The sequence below is a fragment of the Primulina tabacum genome, chromosome 13 (genome assembly GCF_025594145.1).
Source record: "Primulina tabacum isolate GXHZ01 chromosome 13, ASM2559414v2, whole genome shotgun sequence".
In the NCBI taxonomy this organism is placed as follows: Eukaryota; Viridiplantae; Streptophyta; class Magnoliopsida; order Lamiales; family Gesneriaceae; genus Primulina; species Primulina tabacum.
The window spans coordinates 37,010,304-37,032,457 of NC_134562.1; the positions used below are offsets into that span (position 1 = coordinate 37,010,304).

Genomic DNA, 22,154 nt, shown 5'->3' on the forward strand with positions numbered 1-22,154 from the left:
AAGTTCTACACAGTATCCCGTTGATCATATCAACAAACAACAGAAAATTATAGAATGTCTCTGGCGTCTCAGTGGGGAAAAGTAGAGCAGGTAAATGTCCAACCGATAAAAGGCAGAACACTATAAAGAGCACTGCAACTAAGAAAAAGGGTAGACTGGATGGACCAATACTAAACCTCACAGAAAATGATAATTCAACAATTAAATTTCTACAAAAAATAAAAAAAGAGAAATAATGAACATCTTGAGTATTATCTTACTAGAAAATATGCAGAGACATGAAACATGCGGACAAAGTAAAAGGATACGACGAATAGGTGAACAAATGCACCATTGCGTTGTTATGTTACCTTGATATCAGATGTTGCAGATCTTCTCCGCGATGGATCAGCTGAAGAGCCTAGATAACTAGACAGCAGTCTTGATGTTAATCTATCATCATTAACAAGTCCAGGTAAATTTAGCTGAGAAAACAAGCATACACGAAGAAACTTAAGCGCTTGCTTGCGATAGAAGTCATCCATGCCAGCATTCTTATGCATGACAGCAGTCACAGCAAGATTGATACACCGATCAAGAGGCACCAAAAATGGAGTAGAAGGCTCAAATGTGAGAATCAATCGTAGCCCATGCTCTGGATTTTCCTTGCATTCAAGTGCCAGAGGATCTTTGAGGAAACGTCTGTTACGACCACCCAACTTCCCAAGAAGTTGCAATGATTTCCCACCCCATGGATATGGAGCAGGCTTTAAATGGGACCATAACGCCAGAATAACCTCGGAAATGACATTTGCCATACTTGGTTCCAGAAAATCAGGGTTCAAGCTATCAATCCAAAACTCAAGTGTCCTTAGACCCAGACTGATGAGATCATCACTTCCTTTGAGACACATAACCAAAGGTTTCATAAGACGAGGAAGGTGAGGCAGTAGTGAACTCAACCTTGCGGGCAAGGTCAAACAAAGCTCTAACAAAATTTCTTCCATATCCTCAGCAGTAGGTCCCTCAAGCATAGCCAACAGCATACTCAAGCATGGTTGCAGCGTCGAAATCAAGTCCCGAAGTAAAAGTTCAAATTTACCTCCCGCAAGAGCACGAAACATTGTTCGGAGAAGTTGTAAATAACCGATTGGTCTCTCAACCTCTGTGGCATTTTTCATGCAAGTCTCCATTATAATAGGCACATGAGGTTGAAGAATACGCTCACAGTCCGAAGGAGCCTTTGCAACAGCGTTGAATAAAAATCGGAAGAGATGCAAAACAAGTTTAGATCCGGGTGAATCGGGATGTTTTATAACATCAAGTTTGCTGCTAACAAGAAAATTAACTAAAACATCTGCAAACGGACGAAAAACTTTGGGGGCTTGTAGAAGAGTAGAAAAGATGTGGACTAGCTGGCTATTAGAAATCATGCATTCAAAAAGCTCCATCATGCAAAGAGAAAACATGTCCATTAAATCACGTGGTTCCATAATGGCCAAAATGTTGGAAAACAGATGGATCATTTCTCTCTCCTCAGTCCTTCTCTTTGAACAATGCTAAACAATGAACACCACTCTTCAAAACACCAGAGGCTTTGCAAACCTATCAAACTCAAAACATAAGTTCATGACACTAAGTTAGGCATAGAAAAGTGATATTAAAAACAATACCTCATCTTCTCTCATCCCTCTGAACGGCTGTGACATTGAGGAACCTGACGACGTAGATGCAAGCGTATGCTGAGTGGTCCCATGGGTGGAAGGTGACACCTATATTGTTTAGATAATACCTTAATAACGCTGTGCGTTGGAAAATAACAAAACTAAGAGAACTTGCAAACCTGTGACCGTGGCACATGCGCATGAGTAATGCTCCAGATGATTGTCTTCATTCCTGCAAATCGCGTCAAAAAGGTGAGCCACTGAAACATTCACGAGTCTTTCTGCCCCAAAAGAATGTTAAATTTATTCCACTTATGGAGTGTGAGGTCTTTTATCGGGATAGTGAAAGGGTAAAAGATTTTTACCCATAACCAAGGTCTTTATCAGATGCTTACAATCGTTGACTTCTTTGAAATGCTCAACAGGTATGGGCAGATTAAAGACAGCTTGCTACATCATTACTAAAGATTAGGAAACAAGAAGAAAACTAAAAGAAATGAAAGAGCAAAATCGGAAATACACATATATTATTGACATAACTATTCAAGATAATATATTATTTTAAAAGGAAAAAAAACGAAAGAAAATATATTACAAATCATACTGCTGAAAATGCCGAAGTCAAAGTCAAAACTGCTATCATTGTACAGAACTCTCCATCTACTATTTAATTAGGTCCCAACAAAAACTTCCGTTTCATCTCAGTTTAACAAGAACTAAAACAAATTGGGGAAGTCCTCCCAAACAGCTAAGAGTCTAGTCTAGTTTCAGCTTCTTAAGCTGGGGTGGTAAAAACAAGCCAACTTTGCACTCTTTAAATGTTTAAATCCTTTAGATGTTTCATGGAAATTTAAAAAAAAATGAAATTTTATTAAATATTAAAAGGTTCTAAACACAGAAGGTGGACAAGTGGTCCACTTTCGACGAAATGCTTAACAATATCTTAACCAAATCAACAAGACACAAAAGTTCAATCTCTCAGTAAATCTAATATCGAAACATTCTCAAATTCTACATTAGATCCAATCCAAGTAACTATTTTAATCTTGATCTTTTCCCAAAACTCTCCCCCCGTGTCTTCAATGTCTTCAAAAATTCTTCTGTTTCTCTCCGACCACACCGACCAACAAATGTCATGAACTACCACTCTCCAAAATATTTTGCCCATCATACCGAGAAGTTGTTCAAGGTCCGTAGCGAATAGAACTTGTGTCGATTTTGGCACAGCCCAAACCAATCTCCGTTCTTCCAAAGCCCTGGCCTACAATCACTTGTGAAAGTACAATGAATCAACGTGTGGTCTTGAGTTTTTGTCTCCATCCGACACAACACGCACCAATTAGGGCACAGAGCACACGTAGGTCATCTTTTTTACATCAACTCAGAGATCGGTAACTTTCCCAAAACCGCTTTACTGTATACCAATTCATGGAAAAATGGTAAACAGTGCAGAATAACCAAATCACTGGAGCTTAACCAACTTCAAAGCTACGCCTCACTTAGCAAGATGCTCAATGGAAAATTTTGATTGAGTAGACTAGCCAAACCATCATGTCCAAGCAAGAAGAGAAGCATTGGCCCCGCAAACAGACACCCACTGATTAGTTTTCTATAATGTGATGAAAAACAATCAGCTAAATGAGATCCAAATTCATCTCACAGGCTATAAGAATGTCAACAAACTTTTTCATAACAATTGAGGAGCTTCAAATATAAACTGGATTTACTTATTATTTTTTCTGGATAGGAGCTTCAAATATAAACTGGATTTTGCCGATATTCTAAACATAATAACTCACAAACTATTTCCCTTTAATCATATACAAGACATGTTCCCAATACCCACATCCCTAGTCGTTTGTGGCCGATGGCAGGTTCATTCGGAATGAAAAAATCCACTATCGGGCAAAACACCTAACATCCTGGTACTTGGGAAGTTTCATTCAGGAATGAAATAATCATTCTTCAACTTCTATACAACATCTAAAATTTTCAGTTGGTTGTATCTGGCTGGCCACCCACCTGCTTTTATTCTTTTTTTTGGTTAAATTTCAAAATTTTTTAGAACAAGAGATATTTCTATGGAAGTTTTCAGTCACTGCTCACTAAATGGGGAACAAAATAATTAGCACAGATAATTGCATAAAGAGACTTCATAACATAGGCAAGAGATTTAACAGGACAACAACCCTTTCCCAATAATTAGAAACAATTTGAAAGAGCCGAGTCGACCGCTAGAACTACTAGTCTTAGAATCAAAAATAGTAAGGCTTATTCTTTTTTGAATCAGAATTCCAACCCGAACTCAAACCCGGATTGGTATTTTGTTCGACAAATATGAGAATCCATATTTTCTTGAAGTCTTTCTCAACCATTTCAACCATCACATCAAACCAGCTATAAATTATGAGGTTTAAAAGAACACATAAAAAGGAGAATATAATCCAAAAAAAAATCAAAAAGCTGTACTGATGAGACGGGAAGATCAACTCAAAGTATTGAGTTAATAACCTGCACTGGCACTTCAAGTTTAGACCTCAGTGTGGGCCTAATTTTTCCTTCCTCTCCCTCTTCCAATAGCTATCATTCAGATTAAAACATGTGCCAATTAAATAAGTCATTGGTGACAAGTAACTGCCTTGTGATAAAAGCAATCAGAGACAGCAAAAATGAATCCCGATATATTTGATGCATTTAGACTAGTAAACAATGTCATAAGTTTGAAAATCCAAAAGGAACATCGTGCAATTTATACACCATCTTTAGGAATCCATAAAGTAAAATCGTGTGTAATCATTCAAAGTGATCAATGAATTCTTAAACAATCTTAAATAACGTTGGAACAGATATAAATTGCCATACATCGGACTTCTCTATATTGGTTCCAAAAGCACTATTTATTTACCAAAGAATATGACCCACACTAACATTTTTGCCTCCTTTATTCTTTTTTTCAACAGCTCTCTGGAAATTATGATCAGCATAGCAAATTAGGCTCAAATTATTTCATGCTTTAGTTTGCTGGACTCTGGCTCTTCAACTAGCTGAATTGAAGCTCAAAATACAGTGTTCGATAGCTCAAGATACAGGAATCGAGCTTTTACTATTTTACTATTTGGTTGATAATAACAATAATAACAAATGACAATAAAAATAACCAGAAATCATGCTGTTTTCTGGTAAAAAAGATTAAAACAAGCTCTAGTAAATAAATTATTACCAGGCGCATATGCTATTCGTAAATGTGTTCTTGTAATTGTATAGTAGTACAAGGTACATGTTTGGTTTTGTTATATAGACAAGTATTTTTATGTTAAATACCATGTCACATGGTAGTGCCTGGTTGGTAATGTTAAATCAGATAAACTTAACTTTTCAATGATACGTAAGATAACCTCCTAATTTAAAATATATTAAACTGAATTATAATAATAATATAAATAAGTAAATAACATAATAAAAGAGCATACTAAGTAAGTTAAAATTTGAATTAAGAGTGATATTAATTTAAAGATAAAATTAGTTAATGAAGCAACGAAACTGGGAAGGAAATGTTTGGTTTTATTTTTAGACAAAGAACAAAACCTTGGGTAATTGGCTATCTCACCCCCTAAACATACACCTTTGGCACTATAAACGCGCCCTAGAATTATACTGATGCCCATTCTTTTTTATAAGAAACGATATTTTATTAATAAAATGATGAGAAATACGTACATCAGTGGACTAGTGGTCCACTTTCAACAGGAAACACACATATTTGGCCCAATCACCATATGAGTTGATTTTTACCTCAAGACAATTTGTTCATCTACGTGATTAACATGGTTCGATTAAATTAAAGAATAAATAATATGAAAATTCAATCTTTTCGTATAAAAACTAAACAAGCTGAACTTATAATTTAATAAATAAATCTTTTCGTATAAAAACTAAACAAGCTTAACTTATAATTTAATAAATAATTTATTTACTTGATAAAATTAATTCTTAGATGAATATCATGCTTCAACTAAATAGCTTAACCAATTTTAGATTACACTTTTATTTGTTCAAATTAAATATAAGAAAAAAATTCTACTTCAAAAGACTTCGCAATTAAAAAAAAAACTAAATATTGAATCAACTACAAAGGACCTACAGGCATCTTCTTGATCATGTTTATTTGCTTTTATAATTTTTTTGATGATATTTTATAACTTTTGAATGACGAAACATTCTAAAAAATTACAAATAAAGGGAGAAAATTGGTCATACCAAGTACAAAAATGCAAAGGGTCACATAAAATCTATGAATTTATGTATAGTATATTAATTTAGTTATTTAAAATAAATTATATAAACACTCAAATGTCTTTGTTAATTGAATTTAGTTTTAATTTTTGCTAATAGTATCAACAACATATATTGGATCATGTATGTTGTACATTAATCTAATAAATGAACACAGAATCTATAATTGATTATAATAATTAGATGAAACAAAACTATTATAAATTTGTATCCAACATATAAATTTTATCAAAAAAATAACATGTCTTAAATCAAACAAATGAGATCAGAATCTATAATTGATTATAATAAATAGATAAATTAAGTTATGACAAATTTATATCCAACAAATTTGTATCCAACATATAAATTTTATCAAAATATATCTTAATAATTTTCAAGTGATATTTACTTAGTTTTTAGGCAAGATGATTAAACATTCAAATTGTTTTTTTTTTAAATTTAGTTAAGTTATATGAGTTAATATAACTGCATTAATATTTTTTCAAGGCCAAAACTCCACTTTTCAGGTTCATTGTGCCAAATGTGTGTTCATGGATGTGTTAACTAAACAAAAAAATTTCACAAAGTAAAACCAAACATGGCCACAATTTGCCCGTTAAATTTAAAGATTAATAAATATGATGATCATAAAAAAATTGTTATGAAAACGATGAGAGAAAAAATTACAAAAAATCTTTATGAGAAACCAAAACTCCGCTGCATTAATATTTTTTCAAGGCCAAAACTCCACTTTTCAGGTTCATCGTGCCAAATGTGTAAGTTCATGAATGTGCTAACTAAACAAAAAGATTTCACAAAGTAAAACCAAACATGGCCACAATTTGCCCGTTAAATTTAAATATTAATAAATATGATGATCATAAAAAAATTGTTTTGAAAACGATGAGAGAAAAAATTACAAAAAATCTTTATGAGACACAAGCATCATCTCTTAGTAAAATGTACAAGTTTTGATTGGATGATAAGACACAAATTATTTCTAAGAATCTGGTTTATTCGTCTCAACTCAAATAAGACAACTTGGACAAAACAAGACTCAGAGTAAAAGAGATCATAAGAAAGGAGTAAACGATCGAGTTTTGTGCTTGGTAAACCTCAATCTGCATTTGTAACTGAACAGAACTGATGTGATCATAACTATACTAGCATGTGTCAAGACAGGAATAGAAAGTAAGTAGAATAAAAATATCTTCCTTTCTAGAACAGAAGAAGATACTGAAAAAGACTTCCAAGTCTTATCTTAATGTTAGCTCTCCTTTTTATAAAGGTAACTGAGCCAAATTATGTTGAATATTTTTTTTTTTTTGTGATCTGAAACTAGAATATATTATAATGATAAAAAAAAGTTTACAAAAAGGAAATAAAATCAAGACTACAACGCAATAATTATGTTGAAGATTATTATGGTAACACAATTTCTTCTGCAGAAAAATTACAGAATGCAGTGAAATACTAGGACAACAATTACTAGTCTTTTGACGCTGAAACTCAAATCTCTCCGAGTAATCCGAACAACCAATAATTCTTATTATTCTTATGTAAATACCTCTAAATTCAAAGACGCTAACAAATTGAAGTATTCTTCCTTTTGGTTCTCAAAGGATTCCATATTCGACAATCTTTTTTCGAATTCGAAGGCTTTATGGCCAAACTGAAATTTGATACTTACTTTGATCACGCAGCAAATGGGATATATCAGTAGGCCACGTACCAAAATATATTAAAATGTTCTTTTCTTTTGTGATAAATTTAAATAGAGTTTTCAAAAGGAAAATTCGTGATTGTTTTATGACATAAATGAATCATAAATGTCCATGCAAAAGAATCATGAGATGCAAATACAGTTAGCATTTTCCTAGCCTTTTAGAGGAGTATCAACTATCATTGAATGATTTGGCCCGGTTAAGAACCGATAAAATGAAACTTTGTGATCTAAAACACTGAAAGCATTCCAAGATGTACTGAATAGGTGAATTTCTTCCAAAAATGAGCTAATGTTGGATAAAATAGTTCTGTGTAATCAGCGGCAAAGCTCCAAAAATCTTTTCTTAAAAAATGAACTTGAACATAGTTGAAGTACCTGAGGAATAGTGTGCTTGAAATTGTTGAATTTCCCAACAAATGCATCTAATATTCGGCCCTGGGAGACAAGTCAAGCCAGTTATCAAGAAAGTATGCCCACCACATGCTAGAACATCAGATTCTTTCAAGAAAAATAAGGGACACTAAAATTACCAATAAAATTCTGGCTTCATCCATGGACGTCTGATCTACACCTTTCTCGAAGATTGGTTCCACCTTGGAATGACATAATAGAAATGGAAAACTCACTGTAGGTATGACTTACAACACAGGGAAGAATATTATGCTTAAGACGCTTAAACTATTAAAAGACTGATTTTGAATATCTACCAGATTCAACATTAAACGAGCACAAGTGGTATGAATGCTCAGGGATAATGAGGCATCATGCATGTTGCTCGAGAACAGGTAAATAATCCGTGATAACTGCAGCACAAGTAACCAAAAGATTAACAAAGTTAATGCATGCAAAGTTCCCAGTAATAATAAACGGGTTGAAATTAAGTAGGAAAACCTTGAGCAAAAATTGTTTTTTGCATCGAAATCAAAGACTAAACAAGGAAGGAAAAGAAACAAATTAGTTTTCCCTGGTTAAACCATTAGATACTAGTAAAAAAACTAATACCTGAGACAAAGAAAGATCTCCCCTGACATGGTGAACAATTTCTGCCAAAAGACTATATGCCAAAGGCCGTAAGGTCTCAAAGCATGCCCGTCCAGTTCCAACAAGGACTCTGATGTGGTCCAAAAATAAACTTTATGTTACTAGAAAGGCACCGAGACATAAAACAGAAAATGTGAACATAAAGTATACTACTGAGTATCTAAAGCAGCAGAAAGAAGACATCGCCACCAATTGTTGTCCAAACAAGCTAGCATGTGAAACGGAATTTACTAGTTGCAAAATCAGATCTAACACTTAATCCTATGGATTAGGAGTAAATAACGAGTAGGCTTAGCAAATAAAATCATGCCCTTGCTAAGGTGAGAGGGAAAGTAGAGTCATCAAAATGCCTAATTAGGAGTAAATAACGCAGTAAGCTTAGCAAATAAAATCATGCCCTTGCTAAGGTGAGAGGGAAAGTAGAGTCATCAAAATGCCTAGTCTGATCAATGTGTAGAAAGTATACCTCTCATCCAATAGTATATCGATTAAAGGAAATAAACCTCTTTTGAAATCAGTCCCTAGTACGTGTTTTAGAGCTACCAACAATTCCTGGAGCAAACAATTTCTATACATCAATTTCCAAGTTAATAAAAAAATGAAAAACCAAACGAACAGGTAAAAACCAACCTTCCGAATTGTCACAGAATCAGAACACGTGACAAGCAAATTCACAATACTTTTGCATATGCTTTCTTCATGTTGCTTGATATAATCAGCAAAACTTTTCAGGAGGTAAGTCAAGAAAGAAACAGTCTGCACGTGAAGAATTAATGAAGAGAGTGTGTTCAAAAACATGTCAGATTAAAGGCAATGAGGCTAATGAGAGCACCATTGATTGTGCGAGGGACCATAAGTATCAGAACCAAGCCGTACTTAAAAATGCAAACAGAGCAATTTCTTGAACCTTAACTTCTAACAGAGAAAAATAAATAATTGAATATCATCGGTAAAAATTAATTTGAATTTCAGCATAGACCAGACATATACCGTTAACAAGCCCTTTAAACTACCTTGCAGGTTTCAGTTGCCTCAAATGCTTTGCAACATGTAAAGTTACATGCCATCAATCTTACTATGACGCCATATCTGACCAATTGTGATCTCAAAACAAGCAACTAACTATATATTGAATTGGTGGGAGATTCAGATAATAACTTGCAGAGTTTGCATAAAAACAATGCAATATTTACCTTAACTTGTGCGCCCTTCAGCTCAATAAAATGATTCTTCAAATGGGGAGGAACCTTCTCTGGGCCTGGAACTGAGATTGCCATCACCATCAATGGCAAGAGGTGTGGAATATTAGTCTGAACAAGTCTTCCATACAACTGAAACAAAAACATGACAACCAGCGGACTCTCTGTGACAACCTTAAAAGACCTTGTGCTTGGGTTAAGCTGCCCTGCAGTCCCAATATAACCATTTGAGGAACCAATTTGATCAGAAATTTCAATTGGCTTAACATCATCACCACTAAAAGATGGCCCCAAAGAGCCTGATGTGGAGGGTTGGGCTGGTGGTGGTGGTGAAATCATAGCCCCACTCTCAAAAAAGTAAATAACAGTAGCCCTAAAGTTCTGGTAAATCTTGCAGACAAAATTCAGAAAGGGCTGTACTTCAGTTTCTAAACTTGGCCTGAAATTCCGAAGTAAATCAAAAATAATCCTAATGCAAATTAATCCATTTTCCTCGTTATCAGTGGTAAGCACATGCATAGCAACTTTCAACAGCTCCTGAACAAAGGGCCTCAGGACCTCGCTGTGTGGTAGCCGATTGAGAATTTCAATTATAATATTGCGCAGTTTGTGTTCGGGATTATCTGCAAACTGGGGCTTCGTAATATGATACAAGATAGCAGAAAACGCACGGAAATAGCATTTCAAGAAATTCAAATACTCCCCCGTGTGGCATATCTCCAGACTGTCCCGCACCTCATTTGCCATTTGTAGCCGTGTCTGAATTGCTGCACCAAATTATGAAAAAAAAAAAAAGATCAGTAACCAAAACACAAATTAGTCCATGAAAATAAAAACGCAAAACCCATGTAGTAAATGCATAGATAAAAGCAAAAAAAAAAAAAAAAGGAAACTTGGCATACGGAGGTCGGGTTCTATAAGGTGACGAGAGTGTTGCTCGAAATTCTGAACAGGACTCATATTGAACGATTTCTGAAATTAAACCTGGAAACTAGATTAAAATCAAAAAGAAAAAAATGTAAGGATGGATGATTCGTTAGCTCTATAAAATGGGAAGAACTGATCAGCCGTAAATTCAAGGAAGTGAAGAACACCAATTGAGGACTCCAGAATGCTACGGTCTAGGGTTAGGGTTTCGGATTCAGCGATCACTCCGGGGACATGAAAGAAGAGCCCCCAGAACAGTCCCTCGGCCGGGAATTTATGGTACCAAATTTCATTTCAGGTTTCGATTCCTTAAATAGGCCGTCGGAGTTCATCCATGGAGTCAATGTTTTTTCAGCACACTCGCATTTTTTATGTTTTTTATCATTAGTAGTAACATATAACAGTTACAATATGAAATTATTAGTTTTTTATTGTTATTAGTGATGGGCTATGATACAATTATTATAGTTAGACAGATTCAACAAGGTTCACAAAGTTTAAAGATAGCAAAACTTTCGGAAAATCAATTAAAAAAAATTCGAAGTCAGCTAATTTTTTAAAGTATGTTCTCTGTTAGCAGTCAAATGTTCTGATTATCCTGAACTTTTATTGAGCAAATACTAACTTATTGTCGAAGCATTAGACAACATACGGCGCCATTCATTTTGATTTGTGATGCAAGTGACAACCAACAAAATTCGTTTTTTGGTGCGATAATTTTTCTCTAATTAAGTAATATAATATTTTTGGCTACATCAGTTTGGTGTAGTTAGTGACAAAAGTAATCGCACAATTTGAGAATGCATACTCGTTCACACACTTCTCAAAATGTTGATCACAAAGGATGCCGTGTTTCTTGACAACAATCGGGGTTGTGTTTAACCAAACTCCCAAGATGCATTGATGGCACTCACTAATAGAGAAGATAGTTGCACGCTTTGCAACCAAAATGATGGACTAATTTCTCGCATCTCATCAGCATAGTAGTTTTAACAAAATAACCCCAAGCAGGAAGTCATCAACGCGTGAATCTAAAAAAGACATATCAAATAAAATATAGTTGAAATGAAAGCTATTGTGCCCAATAATGCCAAGAAGAAGATAACAAGTATGGAAGACAAGTTATTGTGCACATTGCGCCCTTTTACAAAGATCAAAGGCCATGCAAGCCACTCACGACCAAAGATCTCGTACTTTGAATGAGGATGGAACCTTTTAGAAATTTGACCCCGCTCAACATAGTCCTTTTAGTGTTTCTAGCTTGGTAGAGTCATTACCCACTAGAATAAAATGGCAAACTTGTTGAACTTTGATGGAAAAGTGATTCATAAGATCACCTTAAAAAATTCATGCAAAAACATATTTATATGACATAAGTGATATCGTCTACAAGATTTTTCGAACTACTTTGTCAGGTTGTGCACTCTCGTGTTCAACAAACTACCTTCGGGAACCATTGATAGCCTACAACAACTATGTCATCATTTTCTGTGTCAATTTTCAATTAACAAGAAATATCTGTAGACAACAGCTTATTTATTTATTTACAATAATTAAGAATGAAGGTAAGAGCCTACGAAAATACGTAGAACAATTCACACTAGTTGTCTATGAAGTTCTTCCATGTTAACCACGAGCTATTGGCATAAATAATGAAACAAAACCTTCGCCGCGACATGTTTAAGGAATCGATAACAGGAAAATCCTCAATCACCTTGGAAGAATTGTTGGAGAGGGCCGAAAAATACATATGCATTGAGAAAGCTATTGAACTACATTGCTTGAGAAAAACAAAACGAGAGAGAAAAATAAGATGAAATAGAACATAAGGCTAAAAGTCGTGACAACCTAAAGAAATTCAACACCTGAAGAGGCCAACTCCTTGAATATTTATTACTTTCAATTTTCTTGTTTTGCAGGTGGGAATCATTCAAGTTTTAATCTTCGTTTCAAAGTTTAATAAATTTATTACTCCAAGTTAAGCATTAATGTTACTATTCACAAATTCCACCAAGTTATTACGATGATAAAAAATTTAAGTAGTTAAAGCGACTATAAAAATAAATAGTAGTCACAGCGACAATAAAAAAAAATTAAATCTAAGAAGTCATATAAACTATAAAAAAATACAAGTCATATTGATTACAAAAAAATAAATCGAAGAAGTCATAGCTTCTTTAAAAAAATCCAGTAAGTCATAGCGACTATAAAAATTAAAAAGTCATAGCGGCTACAAAAAATCGAAGAAGTCATAACGACTATAAAAAAAATTTGGTAAGCCAACGTATCCACTATAAAAAAAAAATTAACAAGTCATGGAGATTATAAGAAATTCAACAAGTCGTAGCGACTATAAAATATAAATTAAAGAATTCAATGACTATAAACAAAAAAAATCATAGCGACAATAAAAAAATCAAAGAAGTCGCGGTCATTATAAAAAATTTAGCAAGATATAGCGGCCCAGACATAGTGAATATAAAAAATTCAACAAAACACAGTGACTATAAAAAATTCAACAAATCATAGAGATTATTAAAAAAATTTAAAAAAAAAAGCACAATGACTATAAAAAAAATAAATCAAAGAAGTCATGATAACTAGTAAAAAAAATCAAGTCATAACGACTATAAAAATTTCAAAACATCATAACTATGCGATCTGATCATCTGCCTACACGTAGCCAAAGACCCAAAACTACAGTCTATGTCACCTATTCGCAGTCGAGACAACGCTCATGCGCTAATTCTCTCCTAATTACGTTGTCATAATTATCCTGCAATTATGTTGCTAAAATTTCATGCAGTTATGGTGCCATAATTCTCTTGCAATTATTATGTCATAAATTTCTTGCACTTATGCTGACATAATTCGCATGCAGTTATGCTATCATAATTTCCTAAAATTATGCCCAAAAAAAAAAAAAGATTTATACAACACAAGTGATGTCACATACTGTGAGATTTTTCAAACTACTTTGTCATGGTGTACACTATCGTGTTCAACAAACAACTTTTGGAAACAATCAGTAGCCTACAACAACTCAGTCAACGATTTCTCAGTCAATTTTCAATCAACAAAAAATATCTGAAGTATTTTTGAAATAAAATCAGTCAATTTTTCGAGTCAGCCCGATTCAGATTATTTCAACGTTTTACTATTTATTTTATTTGTTTGTCGCACAAAAAAACTTTTTGAATTCCCGGTAGAAAGAGATTTCCCTAAGGAAAACGCTTTTAACGATGCACAATACCCATTCATTTTCCAAACATTTTTTCGAATACGCTTTTTTGATACAGAAGTACGTTTTTTTGGAACTGCCATTGAAATTAAAATTAAGAGATTACTCATTGGTATAGCTGGATGTGAAAGACATCTATTGTTCAAAATAAATATACGTTTTCCTAATTCATTATAGATTTATTTTCTTTTTAAAAGAAATATTTTTTTTATAAAAAAAAGAATAGGTATAGGTGAACGATATGGAAAAATTGTATAAAATATTACTAAAAAAATAAAAAATAAGAATATTCTTTCTTTATTTTTCAAATGATTTTTTCCAGTCCATAAAAAAATAGTTTTATCGCTTGGTGTTTTTCTTTCATATTCTTCGCGATTCAAATCTATATTTCCAAAATCTGTTGTGCCATAGAAATGGAATTGCTTGAACTTAATAAAATGAAAGAATCAAAAATTACATAACATGACATAAAATGAAAATACCTCAAGAAAGGTTTAAGATGAGAACCTAACTTTCTGTTTATAAAAAAAACTTTATTTCTATAAAACTTATTTATTTACAATAATTCAAATGAAGGTAAGAACAATTCACACATAACGATTAATTGAAGAAGCCATGCGATTATAAAAAAATAAAATAAAAGTCATGGCGACTATGAAAAAGCAAAGATCATCCTAAGTCAGTTTCGAGATCATGCACTTGAAGAATAGGTGTGTGTTCGATTCCTTGAATTCCTGGCAAAGCACGCATTGTTTGTCTTCAACAAACCCAAGTCTATCATGTGTTAGCAACTTGCGATGAGCAAGCAGCCATAGCACAATGCGGGGCTTCGGAAGAATGCATCCTCGGAGATAACAATTTTTGAATGGTTATAAAATTACCAACACTTGACAATATAAAATCTTGAATCAATAATTAGATTTCAGGGTTATTGTTCATTTGTTATAAAGACAAATTTCTGGATAGACTTCAATGATGAGTTTGGTATCATGAAATAGGCAAATTAATTAGTAAGCCACCATTATCCCGAGTTTGGTGTGATTTTTGACGATTCGAAATTATCTCATCTTCTCTTGGCCGTGTGATTACTTTTATAAGTCCAATTATACGGTGTATCTTTACTTTTATATCCCTTAAAATTGAATTTCAAAATAAAGTCAAACTTTCTATCATTGTTTTTCTTTTCTTTTAAGCTACTGCTTCGAGACAGAAAATGGAAATTTGTGGCTAAATGAAAATTTCAATGTTAAAATATTAAATAAAATACAATAAAATATAAATGTACACATTTAAAAATTATATCAGAATTATTAGAACGTGAACCTCGATTGACGATTCACTGCTCATTGTTTTAATTTTTTTATTTGTTTTAAAATTATTATTATTATTATTATTATTATTATTATCATCGAGTTATAAAAAAATAAATTATTTAATTAATATCACAATAGACTTATAGACGTTAGACGATATATATTTCTCTATTAATTTCAAAAATAGGTATCACGATTTAACGGGTCTATATTCGTTAAATGAGTCGAATCAATTTTATTTATTATTTAAAATAAATTTTTGACATAAAAAATATTATTTTTTATGAGTTGGATCGGATAGAGTCGACTCGGAGATGGATGTCGCAGTTTTTGTCTAATTCCAATTCATGTACCGTTTTCTTTATAATAATGATAATAACAACAAATTAATTAAGGATTATTAAACCACAGCCACAGAACAAACTAAATACAAGATCAATCACAAAACACAGTGCCAACTACACATGCTTAAACGATCATGATCAAAAACCCATTCTGTAAGCCAAGGCTGAGATCCGCGGCTGTCAAACCCGGCCGGCCGCTTTCGCCATTGTCACTGCTGGACCGGATTAGGGAGGCCGTGTTTCGGTTCATCATGTTCTCGGCTCTATCAAAGGGCGGCGTCACAACACACACACACACATGATCACTCTAACCGTTCATCAGCTCAGCCGTCTGGTTTTGGCTACTACCCCGACGACCCGCACCACAGCGAACCCGTGGTCGACTGCATCGAGTGTCTGAAGAAGTCGGCGGCCACAAGCTAGGACGGGCACCGCCGGTGGGCCGATGCTCAGAAGTTGCCGGTTATGTGAAGGATGTTTGAGTGGCTGAATCATGCATGATCAATTGTTTAATGGTCTGTACGTTATCTATTTTATCCGATCTTTTATTTTCTGGATCGATGGCGTAAACATGTGTGAATCCACGGATTTGAGTGTTGATGGTAAATGATTAATATTGGAATTAAAAAATTATATAAAAAAACTTTTATTTGATAATTTCGATTACATCCGCTCAATTAAATTTTAGCTTCTTCGATTTAATATTCGCCGTGCATATGGGTTGATTGGATATTTATTTTTGGAGTAGGTCTCTTGTGAGGCGATCTTACGCATTTTTATCTGTTGACCTACCGATATTCACAATAAAAATTAATAATCTTAGCATAAAAAATAATATTTTTTCATGGATGACCTAAATAAGAGATCCGTCTCACAAAATACGACCCGTGAAACTGTCTCACACAAATTTTTACCTTATTTTTAAGAAGAATCGAATAGGGAAATTGTGATAATATTTATATTCTTGCTGAAGAATATGATCAATAACAAAGTACAAAATATTTTCCATTTGGCATTGAATATTAGCTGAAAATTGTGATAATGATTATTATATATATTTGGTTAACTTGTATCAATCCGGATTTCTTTGGACTACTTTATAATCCATGTATATAATGATACCAGGACTTTATCAAATAAAAAAAATTAAAAAGAAATTACGTGAAAAATAATTTAAAAACATTCATACGCACGAGATCCACAATAATAGGAATCGAAATCGATATATTTAAAATTAAAAATATTATTTATTAATTTATTTGGCATTAAAAAGAGGTGAAATTGGTGATATAAAAATGTATTAGTCCAAATTTATATATATATATATATATATATATATCTGACTGACACTACAAAAAAACATGTGTTTTAGAACCGGTTTTTGGGACTATCTGCAGCGGTTTTTCACTGCTTCGAATTTATTTGAAGCGGTTAATGTACCGACTCCATTTCTTCCGCTCTTAGCATCTATTGCACCGTAACCACAGCCGGTGGTGAAGCAATAACAACCGCTCCTAAAGCCCATTATTGAAGCAGTTTGAACCGCTCCTGTATGAAGCAACACAAGCGGTGTATAACCGCTGGTTCTGCATTTCGTTTGAAGCGGTAAGAAACCGCTCTTACAAGTGGCAACACAAGTGGCTAGTAACCGTTTGTGGTCCATTTATTTTGAAGCGGTTTATAAACGCTCCTACAAGTAGCAACACAAGCGGTTTTCAACCGCTGGTGCTCCATTTCGTTTGCAGCGGTTGAGAACCGAATTAAAAGAACCGCTTTGGTTACTTTGCTCTCGAGGCGATATAGGAGCGGTTAAGTAATGCTTGTAAATGCGATACATTTTTATTTGTAGGAGCGGTTGTAAACCAATTCATAAGTATTTTAAAAAAACAATTCCAAATTATTATATTCATTTCCTTCTACACAAGAAAATGGGAAAAAAAACATGATACATATAAAATAAATAACTCGAAATCAACAAAAACATTTGTCATTTACTGGGAAACCAAACAAAATCCACAAATGAATATCTAAATTTGCTGAAACATGAAATTCTAAAAAAAAAAAAAACATACTGATGATTGCAAACGAAGGCTAAAATTAAAGTATGTTTTTTCTTAAATATCTAATCACCAGATGATTCTTCTGGAGGAGTTCTGCCATCATTTTCTCTTTCATTGGATGTGGCATAAATGTGTTTCTGAATGATGTTTGTCATTACAGTTGCCATCTGTAAAAATAAATCGAAATTATCATAGAATAGAACAAGCAACCAATTTTTTCATTTGATATTTTATAACATGTAAATACCTGTGTTGGTAACAATTCATGTCCACTAGACCCTCCAGATATCATACTCTGCATAACCCGTGTACAACTTTCGAATTGATCTTGCATTTGTCTCATTTTCTCCATTTCTGTCTGTAGTTGTGCTTTTTGCGCCTCCATTTCTGCTCGCAACTGCGATTCACGCATCTCCATATCTTTCTTCATTTGTTCTTGCATTTCTTTGAATTTATTTGTCATCTCCAAAGTAGAATGATAGTTTTGCCTATTGTAGAATGAGCTTCGCCTGCATTGTTCAGGGAAGACTTGGCTAGGCAGTGCTCCTGCTCCTAGACATCGAACTCGGCCAGAATGCTCGGTTCCAAATACATCACTGCATAGAACTTGTAATTAATACATATATATTTCGTAATAACATTAACAAAAATAATATGAAATTTTAAAGAAAATATAACCGAAATGCATCCTCATGCACTTCTATTGCTTGTGTCCCCTCAGGCATGTCTTGTAAGCGAGTTTGAACAGCCTCATCCAACAAATTCTAACAAACAAAACGTCAAGTAAATGAAAAATTTATTCAAAAGTCATTATATAAGATTGTAACCAATCAGCACCTCATAGCGTATGGCTTCAGCATCAACTGGAGCACCTCCTTTCTTTTTACTTCTCCGACTCAAATGCATTATTTCGATGCGAGTCGGCTTCCTACCATTCTCTTTCAACTAATAGAAGAACAATATCATATATACAAAAAATATGACAGCTGAAATTTTACAAACAACAAAACTTATACTCTTAATTCACACATTCACAACAACAAAATAAATGATAAGAAAAACTAGAATCGATCATTAACAACATATCTTTAAATTTTAACTACAACATATATAATTATTAATCTATATTTACAACACCATAAAAGCATATAACACTAGTTATCTATAACATCAAAGTTCAAACAACAAATAGGTAATATGAGACTTTTTGCAAAGAAAAATACAGGTTAATGCTTACAAATTTGTCTTCCAGAGAAGGGATACTCGTTCGTCCCTGTGCATGAGTTCCTTTTTTATTTTTTCCATTTTCTCGATTTATTTTAGAACTTTTCTGAAAAAAAAATTATGTTTTAGTATGAATATCCATAAAAATATATATACATATATTTAATAATAAATACTCATGATTACCTCAGTAGCCTTCCAGTACGCACATAATCTTTCCCAAACTTCTGTAGCCAACCCATGAGGAATAGGGCGAATGGACACAAGCTCCTCTAATGGGATATTGGAGTCATAAGATGTAGCTTTAACTTCGGTCCTCCATCGCCTCCATGCAACCCCCATCATTTGCATCACAAAATCCTGATGTTGATCGGAGATTATGAATCGTGCCTATAAACATAAAGAAAAATATGTTAATGTTTGAAGCTCATGTGTGATATTAAGTAGTTCTCAACTTACAATAACAAGTTTCCATGCCTCCTCCAACCGATGCTTTGGAACTTTTCTCCAGTCTAAATAATCAAGGGGCAACAAAACTCCATTCCGAGCTATTGTCCCCACATAATTTGCCAGTACCGGTTGTAAATCTCCATAAGGTTGGCCTCTTTCATTAAACGTTACATGTAACAAATCATCATGATGCAATGCATGAACATCCTTCATTACAGTTCTCCCACGTCTATTCGGCTGCCTCTGCGAAGGCAACACTTCGTTTTCGCCTGATAATATATATATATATATGTGTGTGTGTGTGTGTGTGCAAATTATGATTGTTATTTGGTGCTTTAAACTTAATCATATATATTAAAAATATATTTCCAACCTTCCTCATGGAACTCCTCGTCATCTTGTTGTGATTCTAGTGCATTGTTTTGGGTCTCCGGTGATGAATGTGATGTTATGTCTTGTGATACAACTTCATCGTCACACCTGTTATTTGATTCTTGTCCCCTAGATCGCTTTCTGATATTCTTAATCAACTTCTGAAGTCTTTTGTTTGTCATTTTTCATATGTACTTGAGAATAAAAATAATATAAAATTACAACAGTCGAGAAGATGGTTAAAATATAAAGAAGACCATAATTTGCACTAGTATGAGTTTAAAATGAATACTAAAAGAACCAGTTGTAATGAAAAACAAAAATAGTATATGGTCTACCTTTGCTTCTCAATTCAATTTTGAACCTGCATCGGTACTCTTGTTATTAAAACAAGGAAGGCAGCTCACAGTGTCATTCTACTTAGTATGATACACCGTGGTGGTTACTTGATGCGATATGAAAGTGATGCTGTTACCTGCAATCTGCATATAATGTTATGATAAAAAAATGTTTTCAATCCCTTTGTGTCTTGTTGATGTTTCACCTTCCATTTTCATGAATTAATATAGAAATGTCAAATCAGAAGCTTATTGATGATGGCACGAAGAAAATGGATTAACCGACCAAGCTCCTCGATTTTTTTTTTTTTATAAAACAATTCAAAATTAGATTCTATGAAAATGTTCTCATTCAAATTTCAAACATATTCAAGTCCATGTCTAATCAAGACATTCATCAACTGATCATTTAAAGATTAGAAGCACTTTGCACGACTCCAATACTTCTTTATCACTAGTTTAAACCTCATGAGAAAAACTTGTCAACGTGGGATCCAATGCAGTGACTTAATCCAAATCATAAACATAATAGAATATCTTGTCCTATCCTCAAGTCTAATTAAATAAAAATTGAAAACTACAAAGCTTTCTGCTTTGACCTTGACACTAGTCAGTTTTTTTCAAGTAACTAGTAAAAAGATCAATTATATTTCATCATGCAAGTATCTACACATCATCATCCATGAGAAAGACGCGTGAAAAGAAGATCAAAGCTTGTATGATTTACCAGTTCACCACACCTACGAGTTTCAAAGAGAATATAAGGTAGATCAAATGCAATTCAAACTTCCCTTCACTTCTCAAAGTGGAACACATCAAGTTATGCGATGCATTTTCAAAAGTACCCTTAACTTAAACATATCAATAACACTACCTCAAGTCTTCAAAGTCTGCAATTCAACAACAAACATCCACTATTCTTTGTGAGTAATTGAGAACATGCACTGCAATAATAAAACAAATCTGAAACTATGGCTCAGTATTTATTGATTCTGAAGGGTTGATTATCTGGACAGAACTCAAATTTTAGACATTGAAGAATGAACTCATTGTGTTTTGACTTAGAAGTTTCCTTTTTTTTTTTGGGCTGTTGGTGGATCTGGAGAGGGAGGGAGTAAACATTTTTTTGGGCTGTTGGTGGATCTGGAGAGGGAAGGAGTAAACATAAATATAATAACATAAAAACTAAATAAACATAGAACCCCCAAAATTTTACCCGGACTTGCACAAATGGTGATGAAAACTCACTCTCTGGAATGCATTCCCTCCATTATAGAAATAGCTTAGACAGCTATGCAAGCCATCATTGTAAAAGATATCCTGGATTTTGCAAGATAAAAGTTTAGTTGAGCAATTAAATAAAACAACCAAGAACGTTCATTGTTGGAAATGGTAGAGAAATCATAGCATTGTTATACTTTACACCACCAGAAATTCAGAAGCTACCGGCAACTACACACCCTCAGAAATTCAGAAGCGATTGACAACTTTACACACTCGGAAACAAGAACGTTTCCATTAAATAATCAAAACAAAGAACAAAAACAATATTAAAATAACCACCATCAAAATCCTTAGCAAAATAAAAGAAATTTTACGGCAACGGGAAGAGAATTTACCTACAGAACAAGATTTTCTAAACGATTGCAACTCGGTATAGGGCATAGATTTTCTTCGACACAAGATGGGAAAAAATCGATCGTCGGGTCACAAGATGGGGAAAAATCGATTGTGAGGGCGGGAATGAAAAAAAATGCGGGGTTCTGCTTCGTACGCTTTGTTTTCTTTTTAATTAAGCCTCCTAATTTTCTTTTTAATTAAGGCAGGTAGATTATCAATGATGTAAATGCTTATTTACACAATATTGGATATTCTCTTGTTCTTTATTAATAATTAATATTTACTTCCATAAATTCAAATTTGATTGATCGATGACAACAAAATTAGCACATGTCAATTGCTTGGGGAGAGAGAAGTTCTAGGATAATTTAATTAATTTAT

At 33.5% G+C, this 22,154-nt stretch overlaps 2 protein-coding genes across 9 annotated transcripts in view; both read right to left on the reverse strand.

Annotated features, from left to right (window-relative positions):
* Positions 1-11,194, reverse strand: part of LOC142522330 (uncharacterized) — a 35,894-nt gene extending 24,700 nt beyond the window's left edge. The window contains 14 exon segments of the mRNA XM_075625635.1: positions 351-1,517; positions 1,519-1,584; positions 1,653-1,751; positions 1,823-1,875; positions 2,009-2,093; positions 4,155-4,223; positions 8,020-8,079; positions 8,175-8,237; positions 8,352-8,447; positions 8,647-8,755; positions 9,152-9,237; positions 9,316-9,441; positions 9,879-10,651; positions 10,787-11,194. Of these exon segments, the coding sequence (XP_075481750.1) occupies positions 351-1,517; positions 1,519-1,584; positions 1,653-1,751; positions 1,823-1,875; positions 2,009-2,093; positions 4,155-4,223; positions 8,020-8,079; positions 8,175-8,237; positions 8,352-8,447; positions 8,647-8,755; positions 9,152-9,237; positions 9,316-9,441; positions 9,879-10,651; positions 10,787-10,844 (2,910 nt within the window). The 5' untranslated portion in view covers positions 10,845-11,194.
* A 5,867-nt stretch (positions 11,195-17,061) lies between these two features.
* LOC142523433 (uncharacterized) lies at positions 17,062-21,924 on the reverse strand. Of its 8 annotated transcripts, none has more exons than XM_075627232.1 (9): positions 21,773-21,924; positions 19,817-20,009; positions 19,453-19,712; positions 19,180-19,383; positions 19,007-19,099; positions 18,607-18,714; positions 18,448-18,533; positions 18,017-18,365; positions 17,062-17,936 (listed from the first exon to the last, which is right to left on the reverse strand). In XM_075627232.1, the coding sequence occupies exons 2-9, from the start codon at positions 19,995-19,997 to the stop codon at positions 17,832-17,834; spliced, it is 1,386 nt and encodes a 461-aa protein (XP_075483347.1). In that variant the 5' UTR covers positions 19,998-20,009; positions 21,773-21,924; the 3' UTR covers positions 17,062-17,831. The 8 variants fall into 8 exon arrangements, with proteins under 8 accessions (XP_075483347.1, XP_075483346.1, XP_075483345.1 ...); XM_075627231.1 differs by having other exon boundaries at positions 19,817-20,297; positions 21,773-21,920; XM_075627230.1 differs by having other exon boundaries at positions 19,817-20,359; positions 21,773-21,920.
* Positions 21,925-22,154: the final 230 nt, after the last annotated feature.